This window comes from Pyxicephalus adspersus, chromosome 3 (genome assembly GCF_032062135.1).
Source record: "Pyxicephalus adspersus chromosome 3, UCB_Pads_2.0, whole genome shotgun sequence".
Lineage (NCBI taxonomy): Eukaryota > Metazoa > Chordata > Amphibia > Anura > Pyxicephalidae > Pyxicephalus > Pyxicephalus adspersus.
Window position 1 is genome coordinate 99,128,813 of NC_092860.1, and position 12,106 is coordinate 99,140,918.

General features: G+C 36.6%; 1 protein-coding gene across 1 annotated transcript in view; it reads right to left on the reverse strand.

Annotated features, from left to right (window-relative positions):
• Nucleotides 1-12,106, reverse strand: part of SCLT1 (sodium channel and clathrin linker 1) — an 87,491-nt gene that overhangs the window by 40,757 nt on the left and 34,628 nt on the right. The window contains exons 9-13 of the mRNA XM_072405823.1: nt 10,515-10,580; nt 8,116-8,186; nt 7,680-7,770; nt 5,733-5,824; nt 2,382-2,559 (exon numbers count right to left, since the gene is read on the reverse strand). Of these exons, the coding sequence (XP_072261924.1) occupies nt 2,382-2,559; nt 5,733-5,824; nt 7,680-7,770; nt 8,116-8,186; nt 10,515-10,580 (498 nt within the window). The remainder of the gene's footprint in view (nt 1-2,381; nt 2,560-5,732; nt 5,825-7,679; nt 7,771-8,115; nt 8,187-10,514; nt 10,581-12,106) is intronic.

Below are 12,106 nucleotides of genomic sequence, written 5' to 3' on the forward strand. Positions count from 1 at the left end.
AAAAAAAAAACAAAGCGTGATATTTTTTTTTTTTTTTGGGGGGGGGGGGGGGGGTTCTTTTGTTGCTTGGTGTAAAAGAATCATATCAGCAGATATTGTAAAGAATGAAGCTGATGTGCAAATTGAAACAGTTTTTACACTTTGTATAACTTTAGGTTGTCCTCAACATGAGTAAAAGGCTAACACATATGGACACCAGCATGCCTGAAAACATCAGGTCATAAGCACCTATTAGGTGGAAAACTAATGAGGTGAAACATTCCCTTACAGGATGTCCTCTATTACACCTTACAAAAGGTGCTACACTGCTACTGCTACACTAAAATGTTATTTTTGAAAGCAAAACTCCTCAGTCTGAGTTGTTCTCCTGTGCATCAGTTTATAATATTTTTATCAAATGCAGCAGAATTAGTGAAAACACAGTACTAGCTTATTTGCTGGTGGGCAAATTAGGAGAACAATAAACTAGTAAAGATGATGCATATTTTATATACAAATCCTGAATGAACAGACTATCCCCACTGCAGCAATAATAATTTACAAATCAAAGCTAATGATAACATTGTTTCGTGCCCGATTTCCTTCTGTTTAACTGGGAGTTTATATAGCCCTTTACATGGAAACTAGTGAAATGCAGGCTTTGGGTTCAATGATCCAATTGGGACTACAAAGTTTTTCACACCATTTAGTTGAATCGGACTTTTTTCCTAAGTGTGCCCTTAGGCAAACCAGTGAAAATGCTCACCTGAACAGACCCCATCTGGTTATAAGGTCTTCTGATGTAGCTGCTAAATAACCAGGACAATTGGATAATTAATAGACTTTTAACAAGAATACTTGAGCCTGGGGTCAGTTAGAGAGCTACAGACGCAGAAGCAGTGTCTGACCTCCTTTAAACAAGGTTTCATTTCTCCTGGGTAAGAGCCAAAAGCTGGTGTGCAACTCTAGAGTGATAGCAATTATATAAATTGGAGTGACACTAACATAAGATTTCATGCTAGGCAGCACATTAATTATTTAATTAACCGCACAGTGTCAAAAGGCATCAATTAATGTACAAAGTGACGAAATATGGTGCCGTCAACAAATCAGATATACAAGAGGTCTAGTTATTATACAGAGTGTACATTAGTTTGGCATACAGTTCTCTAATCATATTGGTAAATGGCCTACTAATAGCAGTGAGAAAGGAAAAGGAAGATTTGCCTTTTAGTTGAACTGAACAGATTTTTTTACTTTTTACACATGCACAGACACAAATGTTAGAACATCCTACCTAAAATTGTGTGGGTCCCCTGCTAAAACAGTCTTCTCCCCTTTGAGGCATGGACTCCACACATCCTAATCTAAACCAGGGTTATCCAACTCCAGTTTTGCGAAGGCCAGATGCAGGTCAGGAGTTTTGAGAAAAAAACTTTTTGACTCTCTAAACCACTAAAAGTTAAAGCAATTTATTATATGAATACCACAGTATGTGCAAATCCTTGTCCTTGAGAATGGAGGTGGACAGCTCTGTTCTAACTCTCCCCCTCTCAAAAAAGTTATGGCTAGGGATACACTTGTATCATGTTTGTGATTAAATTATATGAAGATCTGATCATGGTAAATATGTTGAAGTTAAAGAAAGCTGTCTACATATGTTATCATATGACATTAAATTGAATTGTACAAATCTAAAAGAGTGAATTATTAGGATGATTTAATTAGAATGTATATCTGACCTCAGGTTTCATTTTGATTGTATGGCTTTCTTTGGATTTACCAACAACTATATATTCTAAGTGTCTCCCGATACTTGTAGCCAACTATAATGGAGGCAGCACAGAAACTAAACAATTAGAATATAAAATTACTAAATAATTTGTTTACTATTACCATATTTCATTAAATCAGTAATGATGACAGACAGAAATGCAATATCTAAAGAAATGAAGAATAACACTAATTTGCTAATAACACTATCCACGATAGTCAATGACAATGAACAACAAAAATCACAGTCTTCTTATGCTACAGAGCTGCCTATAAATTGGAAACCACAGCACCCTAATATATAAAAGACAGAACTGAAGAACAACTCAAGGCATCCCATAGTACAAGATGGGCCACAAATGCCTAAAGAGACTTTCCTTGCACTGCATTCCTCAGTGTCACTGTTTTTCATTTACCAGAATGAAATCTCATTTACAAGAAGGTAAAAAAAGACATCTTGTACATAAATATCATAATTTCACAGGAATTTCTGTGTTGTTAATAAATTAAAGACAACTCTAATTTCTGCAAAGGAACCTGCTAATCAAATTTATTTTGACGCTACATTTTCCCCTCTAGCTCTAAGCAAAGAGGATTCTTGATGTTTTAAACATATTATAGGGTCTTACCTGGCTTTTCACAATGTTGGCTTCCTCTATAATCTGCATACTGTCTCGTACTCTGGAAATAGCTTCGTATTTCTCTTGTTCCATTTCTGAACATTTTGCCTGTAGCTCCCCGATGTGTTTTTCCAGTTGTGTTTTTTCCCCTTTTAACTGTTCTGATTCTTGTACTGCTGCTTTCAACCTTCATGGAGAAAATGGAAAATGAGGTTTATGAACACAAATACTCAGATCAAAGCAATGATATAAGTAACCATGACAGAGTCTGTCTGACCTAGATTTTACAGAGAATGCTAACTTTTTTCTATAACCAGAGTGCAACTAGTGTAACTTATAAATTGAAATGTGACAGGTCATTTTTAATGCTTTTTATTACTCACTTGCCATTGCCTGATATTTATAAGTATTTCACTCGTGAATCAGACACAAGCATCAGCATTCTAAGTATCAGACAAGGTCACATATAGAAAGCACATTCAATCATATCAATTGTGGCGGTGACTTCATTTTTACAAGAAGAGAATACTGAGTAGAAGTAAAGTAGCTGGTGAAAAGCTAAGCTTAGTTGGAAGAGACATCATATCTGATCCAGATATAACACTGGACCTTTTCTAATAACTCAAAACTCTCATACTACTCCACACAAACCCCTCACTAGAATAAACATGTGTGTGTGATGCATGACAACAGCGACACCGTAAAATCCCAATATAAAACATGTTCACAATCACTGTTCTTTGAAAATTCCTATTCTTTGGTTCCATACCAACCGACACAGTATTTTGGGGTTATGTATTTTATAATAATTTATCATTTAGAACCATGGATGATGTCACGCTAGGTGGAACAGGGCCACTACGGCTTTCACAAAAGTGTTGTGAGCCCCAAGCAGGGCAAAGGCACAGATTCTAAGCGGCAACCAGGTCTTCTCCAGAGCCTGTAGTGGTAAGGATGTTGCATTGCTGGTTACTGCCAGGTTGCGGTCCTCCGGCACCACAGGGTGGGCAGGAAGATACGCAATATCAAATAACTAAGCAGAAGAATCGTCAAGGAAGGCCAGGGTCAGGGCAGCTAGCATGCAATAGAGGTCAGGTCACAAGCCAGGGGTCAAATACCAGGGATCCAGGAAATAAACGCCAGTGACACTGGGGCCACTGCAGACACAGGGAACATGAGGAAACCCTGGAAGTAACAGGAGGCACAGGTGACACAGGAATATTCACAGACAGAGAACACTGGAACAGCACAAGGGAATAGGCTGAAAACAACAGACTGGGCAACAAAAGGTTTACACAGGAGCTGGACAGAGGAAACACCGAATCAAGGAACAGGTGTACAGAACTAGCTCCGAAGCCAGGGGCTCGGCACTAGTGGAGACACATTGCATGAACACCAAGTGCCACCAGAAACACCAGGGATAATTAAAAGGGCTATTTTCTGATTGGCTGGTGGGTTATATAAAACTGATAAAGCTTGGTAGTATAAGCATGCCCAGACTCAGAACTGCCCGCATGCGCAGGAGAGAGATGTCTGCACTTTAGTGAGGAAGAGGTGTGACAGATGCTTTGTAAAAGGGATGGTAGTTCAGAGAATGCTCTTAATTGGGCAAAGTTTTTTGTTTGTAATTTGTTCTATTGGTTGCTTTTTCCAATAACTGCCTTTTTTTCACCACATTCAAACGGACATCAGAGGGTGACTTAAATAATAAAAGTTTAGCAGCTAGATATTTTCCAGCTTTACAAGGCACTTCATCTTTCAGTGTAGGGAACGATTTCGGAATTTATCCAAACAGAATAAACAACCTAATTCAATCACAACGGAATGTGGAATGACAGTTGTTGATTGTCCAAGACAAGGAGGGGGAAACTTGTTAAATGACTTTGTTCTGGTTTCATAATCCCTTCCTTGGTGTCGGAAAGTCTGCATGCGTGCTAAACCTTAAATTTACATGGCTTGGTTAATTGTCTGGGTATCATGTACACGTAAGGGAAATCTTTCATGTCTGCCTCTGATGACATTTATTCTCACAATATGAAAAATGAGATTTAGTGATATTGCTAAATTGCTACCTTATGTTCTTCAGAAGACCTGTTGGAGATGCACCTAAGAATCTGCAGTGTATCTTCCTATTTATATTTCACTTGTTTCCTATCAATGATCCCCGCAGTCTACGGATTTGTGGCTCCTTGGCTTCTCCTACTTTTCAATAACTATTTTTGTTTCTCCTACTTTTTAATAACTATTTTTGTATTAGGTTAAAAAAAGTTATTTAGATACTCAAACACAAAAGGTGGGGGTTTGGGATTGTCTCTTACTCTCTGTGACAGCCTAGTCTTCTATCTCTCCTCTCCCTATATAATCTATATGCTAGTGGAGGAGTGAAGAGGAATACTATATTTTTATTTGAATGACAGCTCTCAGTCTGCTAAGGCTGCTGGTATCACATTCACATACACTCTTGAAGATTCTTATTGAAAATGGGCTTCACTTCTCTTCCAACTCCCATTTGGTATTTTTAGCAGCAAAGGTTGAAAATTACAGTTACACGGCTGAAATTAGTAAACAAAACAAATTAAACACTCATTATATTTAAAGCAGAACTAAACATTTTTGGCCTCCAAGCAGCTTCTGCTATAGTATACTATGTTTAATAGCACATTCTGGGAACACTTGTAAAGTGTTACATGTACAGTGACCTCTTCCAGCAATGTGATTTCCTGGCTCCCCTTTGTTACTCGATCAGTTTTATCTCCTCCAGGTGTTATATAAGACGTTTTCTGACCTCTTAACTAACAGGACCAGGATTATGTAAATTTTGCACATGTGTATGGGAGTTGCTTCATGCCTGGCACCTAACACATTTATTACAAATCTTACAGATTCTAGTATTGTACCCTGACCTGCCCATACGTGGTTGTCGGTGTACAATTCGTCAAATACTGATAGCAGACGGGGGGGGGGTTAGAGAGCGCTTTTAGGACAGAAGATTCTATTCTTTCACCAGTATCTGCTTGCTAATGTTTTTTTTTTTTAAGTAAGTCAAGTTCTGCTTTAAGGAAAAAAGACTTTATTTTTTCTAACACAGGTCATTTTGAATATCATATTCAGCCATATTAACTTTGCATAAATCCTAATTTCTCCTACAGAAAATAATTCACAGAACACTAATAGTATTTATTCTCATCACCAGCTTTATGCTTTATCACCAATTCTATTTTTCTATATATTATTTATCTATATATCTTATCTATACAGTATAAAACATACACTAATTATTCAAGACATTCGGAATAATTAAAACAGAGCTGAAGTCTGCATGGAAATAACAACATTCATATTCACTATAACAGCAATTACCTGGTTTCTAATTGTGTTACTGCAGTCTGGAGCTGTTGCACCCGTTTGTCTGATGCTTCTTGCTTGCCCCGGGCTGCCAACACCTCTTCTTCCTACAGTGCATACAGAATGGCAGCAATATAACCCATTTGCAGTACTAACAAAAGCACCTGGATCTCTTTCTGCTCATAAAGAGCTGGAGACATAGCAAAAAACATCATTACATATACATTTTCATAGCTCAGAATGTTTACTTATTGATTTTTAGAAGTGTCTCAATTATAGCTTGAAGCATAAAGACGCACACAGACAAATCTCTTCCATTTTTGCTACCCCTTTGGGGGCTATAACCAGCAGTGAAATATCCACTGACTTATCAGTAATGAGCCAGGGCACACGTTGGATCAAGATTTCACACATCTACCATTATAGAGATATTTTCCCTGTGTGAAGTCCAATATGACCAAACAAAAAAAGTAAGAACATTTTATAGCAGCCAAATGCAACAATCACTTAGTATACTAAATAAAATATGGTTAAGTCATAAAAACAAATTGAAATATTTATCTAGTCAGCTATAGAGAGATTTGATATTTAAGGATTTTGCATAAAGTGAGAATATATCACAGATATCATATAACATTGCATGAAATAATTTGACCCAAAAATTACAGTTTATGCCAGATCCAATGTTCCAACCCTTACTTTTCTACACCCTTTATTGCCAATAATTATCAGTTTATGGTAGAGAGTTAAGCAGAAATGACAATGTTTAACAGTTTAACAAATACCAGAGGAGTCCCACAATCTAAAATGAATATGTCAACTAAAGGCCAATGTGGTGATTTAGCTCTTTTGTATCTATTCCATGTAGCATTATGCACATTTAAAACAGTTTCCTGTAAGATGTACTGAAATTATACAGACGTTTAGCTCAATATCTGTCATTTGAATTTCTTTTAAAAGAACAGGTAAATCATTATATCGGTTGACACATCTAGTGGTCCTGTATTATAAGGCAAATCTGCTTGCCTTCTGACCTCCTTTCTGTTGAGCAGAAAGTGAAAGAGAGCAAGTATAAAAGATTATCCAAATCTGATGTCAGGCCCAGATCTGGTTGTATGTCATACTTTCAAACTTTCAGATTATAAGGATGACAAAGGACAAAATCAGACATTAAAGGTTCCGTGATTACCAGCATATTTGGTTTAAAGTAGAACTGCCACTAGACTATGGAAACCTAAAGCTGCGTACACATGTCAAATATTTCTCGCCCGATAATCGGAATCGGCTAGATATCGGGCGAGAATCTGGCGTGTGTACAGCCCAGGTCGTTCATCGTCCGTGGATCCGTCCTGGCGGATCCACGGACTATGAACGATGAGCGATCCTAATGCAAGGGAAGGGGGAGAGCAGGGTGCCGCTCCGTCGCTCTCCCCCTCCCCTCTCCATAGAGCAGAACGGTGCTGTATGTACAGCACTCGTTCATGCAACTTGCGGTTCTTATCGTTGGAAAGGATTGTGAAAGATCCTTTCCAACGACATAAATTGCACGTGTGTATGCGGCTTTTGAAAGAACATACTTCTAACAAGCAATACATAGGCTTCAAACATGCTCTTTGTGACCTATTTGTTTGCAGACATAAAAAAATGTAAAGAAAAATATTAGTCAAATCTAAGTATTCTTCACATTCCCATCCCTGTGTGCCTGCTTTATGTGTTCACTTAAATTAGAAGGTTGGCAGACTGCCAACTCACTGCCAATAGGATCTACTAAGACGAGAAGAACTTTGAGAATGAATAAAACCAAGGTACCTGCAGCTACATAGGTCTGTGAGGACGTGTTGCCATATGGTGAGTTACATTTTTAGAAATAGTTGAATGTCTATTATTTGGCTACAGTTCTACCTTAAAACTATCTATTTTACAAACACATAACACAAATAAATAAACAGAATGCCTGCTTACTCTTTTGTTTGCTTGGTCCTCCAGAGTTTCCATTATTTGAGTCAGCTCTTCAACCTTCATAGTTGCTACCTTTAAGTCCACTTTTGCTTGCCTGTCAGTGCATATTAAGTTAAATAAAATTAATGCAGTCAAAATGCATTTTCACAGTACCTTATCATTAAAGATCTGAACAATGCATGAAAGATATCTTTGTATAACAAATCATTATTTATGGCAGTTACATTTGCCTGTTACCAAAGTTTGTAAAACATTATTACAATTGGCACACTCCAATATCTGCACATGCTACTTTGTAGTCCTGAATACAACATGCTACTGTCTGTTATCACGCTGGGTATCAGCACTTTGTTAAACTGGATTACCTGGATGTTGATTTACAAAACACCAAATCGAACTAAAATTTTACACACATAATAAAATGCACAAGTAGTAGTACCTGAGCTGTTTCTGTAGCTGATCGTTTTCTTTTTGCTGTTCATTCACAGTATGGAGAAACTGCTGGTTTGTCTTACAAATATAAATAGTTAAAGCAAGTCAAAATAATATTAAAAAAAAAAAAACAACATGTTTTTAAAATATTTATTGATCTAAAAACACAAAAAGATTGTATGTACATTGATTTGGTAATACCCTGCGAAAATCATTTTACTTCATGCAAGACCAACAAAAAAGACTGGGATAGCTATTAGAAACACAATATGCTGCAATTAACTGAACACCTGAGCTGGGTACAAATTCTGAGTCAATAATTCAGAAATGATTAAACATAGATGATCAGAACCAGACTAGCAGTATTTTTTAGAACCAGGTCATCAATGGCAGCCTACATAATCATTAGGTATAGGTCTGCTTTAAGCCCTAAAGTAACAGCAATATGTGCACATGGTAGTGTAAAATCTGGATAGCTCCGTTACGGAAATGGTGCTGCGAGATTCCTTAAATATTTTTTAATCGTTGCTGCAGGAAACATAATGCTATAGTGTGTCCTCGCCCTGCACCCTCATGACTTCCACACTCAATATAACACACCCACAATTCAAATTAACCAAGGGCAGAGAGAAGCAATGAAAGCCACATATGATTCAGAGCTCCTGCAGCCAACTAATCAGGCACAGTCACTGCATAACTGAATCACCTTGATGGCTCTCCTTCTGCCAAAAGATGGAAGTTAATTCAGAAAGCTAATGATACTAACAGCAGCTTTAACCTCAATTATTTTATTCACCCTAGCTTATAATCATTGAAAAATAGGCAGCAAAAAACAAAGAGAGTTTGAGTGATAGATACTCTGCAATTGTTTTGCAATAATCTAGTAAATTTATATACCGGTAAGTTGCAAAGATAAAATATACAGCAATGCAATTTCCACAACATGTAAATTCCAAATTTAATTAAAAACGCTTTTGCTTAGGTATGTAGACTGTTTTATTATCAAACACTTTGAGACCCAGTTTGCATTAAAAAACAAAACATGCTTAAACCTTGTTAAAATCTACTTTTCTTTAAATAAGGTGTTAAGTACCTGCTATCTACCTCAGTTAGGGTCAACTGTTTGGTGAAAAGCTTTGCTCAATAGGTTTGGACCTTTATGTCATAACTAGCTTTGCACAATAAGTTTTGACCTTTATGTCTTAAGGGAATAAAAAACGGATCCTAAGAAGATGATTTTGCCTGGAGTTCTGCCTTACAGCAAATCATGTGTTTTGCCCATTGAGATAAAAGTAACAGGTTTTCAAATTAATTACGCCTCCTTTATTTCTAGTTTATAGGAAGCCTGCTGGTCTCCATGTGAAAATGATGGGTCAATCACAGCTACCATATGAGGAGTCCATAACTCTGTGTGAGCTATGACTCCAGTGATTTAAAATTGAACTTTTCTTTAATGCTAACAGCTGGATGCAGAGTGGAAGGGTAGCATAAGTATACTGTATATTGAGAAGGGCTAATTAAACATAAAAGTTTTTTATGAAAATAATTTTTTTCTAGTATTGTATATTAATTGGATTGTAAATGATGTAACTATAGATCTAAGCGCAGTTCCTGAAGAGGAAGATTTATGTCCGTGAAACGCGTAGAACCCAGTACTGAGACCACTGCAAGTTTTATATTTTGATAAAATTGTTTTTAATTAAAATAAAATACTATAAGTTTTATATATTGTAATAATGGGTTATTTGAAATGTGTAGATATCGTATGCCTTAAAAGTCCTGTTCTTCACTTTCTGGTCTTGCTGTAAACATAAAAGTGTCATTGCCCAGTGTGTATAAAACATGAGTTCACTTTAAGGGCAGCTAAAAGGTATTTCTTTGGTAATGAAGGCAGCAAAAACACGAGTTATAAATGCCTCTGAATGAACTGTAAATACTGTCAAACAATTTCAGATAATTTGAGTGGTTTGCAATAAAAATAATTTACTGAAAATAAAATTTTAGGGATTGGACTGTTTCAAATACAATTACAAAATAAAACCCTAATATTGTTGTTTCATCTATCATCCCCAAGACAAAAGTAGCTGTAATATCCGATAAATGGTGTGAAAATAGATTTTTTCACATCACTGAAAAAAGTGGCCAGCCAATCTTTGATGGCAAATTTACTCCTCCTTCACATATTAGAAGATAAAAGTGTATTCAGTACTAAAATTGACTTAACCTGTGATTTCAATACACCATTACACTTGCCTTATGAAAAGCTTGTAATGGGCCCTAAAATTTGTACTGTTCATACCTCAGTAAATGCACTGACAGTTAAGCGCTGCACGTTCAGCCATCCTTTCTGTAACATTTCACACATCACAGTCATTACTGCCTTTATGAAGCAGTCATTTTGCTTACCAGTTCCACTTTTTCATGAGCTCCATGAAGTTGTTTCGTAAGCTGCTGGAGCTTTGCTAGCTCTTCCTAAAAAACACAATATAAAATAGATAGTTGCTAGGTAAGACAGAAAGTATTAGGAATAAAACAGAACATACAAACCAGGAAAACTAAAATAGAAGTGATATTTATGTAAAGAAGCTACTGGTATTAATCAAACAAGTAAAAGGTTATTTCTATATTGATTTATACTATGCAAAAGTTTTCAAATTAAGAAATATTATTATTATGTTTGTGAGAAGAAAACTAAGAGTAATTGTTCAGTGTAATCAGCATTTATGCCACTTCATATCTCCCATGCACACCTCCTATGGACCAGAATGTCTTTATTTAGCAAAATGTTTGCGTAAATTTGTTGTTCAAAAAAAAATGTTTAAACCAAGCATCAGAATGGAAAGAACGGCTATTTAAATGACTTTGAATGTGGCATGGTTGTTGGTGACAGGCAGACTGGTCTGAGTATTTCAAAACATGGTGATCTGCTGGCATTTTCACACACAACAATCTCTAGGGTTTACAGAGAATGATCTGATAAAGGTAAACTATCCAGTGAGCGGCAATTCTCTGGGTGAAAAAGCTTTGCTGATACCGTAGGTTTGAAATGAGAGAAAGGCAAAAGTAATTCAAATACCCACTCATTACAACCAATGAATGTCGAGCTTCTCTGAATGCACAATACATTAAATCTTGAAGTAGATGGGCTACAGCAGCAGGACCACACTGGGTGCCACTTGTGTCAGCTAAGAATAGACACTTGAGGATACAATTGGCATGGGCTCACCAAAATCGGACAAAAGAAAAAGAAAACTGGAATAATGTTGCTTGCTCTGATGGACCTTGAATCACAATTCATGCTGTTGCTGGTGGTATAATGGTTTTGGGGATAATTTCTTGGCAAATTTTGGGCCCCATAGTATCAACCAAGCATCATTTATTTGTCTTCCTTAGTAATGTTGCTGACCATGTCCATCCCTTTATAACTGCAGTGTACCCATCTTCTAATGGCTACCTCCAGCAGTATAACACAGCATGTCACAAACCTTAAAACATGGCCAACAAGTTTCTTTGACATAAAATTTACTCAAATGGCCTCCAAAGTCACAGGATCACAATCCAACAGGCTACCTTTGGAATGTGGTGGAATGGGAAAGTTGCATGGATGTATGATCAACAAATCTGCAGCAACTTAATACCCTTAGAAATGTTTCTGGCACATTGTTAAACCTATGCCACAGAGAAATGTAATTCTCAAATTGCTAACTGGTCCAACCTGTTAGCAAAACAAGCGTTTGCTAATAACGTATCTGGTATATTTTATTTGGTAACTGTGTTCCATTTCTTCTCCTTCTGAAGATGGTACAGCTGTCAAATGTAGTGGAGAATCAGGAGCATCAAAAACGTATATACAGGAACAACACGAAGGCCTTTTATGAAATCACTTGACAAATGTGGTCTCAATAATCCTCAGTTCTAAAAACCTTCCAAAGTAAACGTGTTAATTTTTAATAATGTATACCTTATTTCAAGCTGTAATAAAAAGAAATCACTTACAA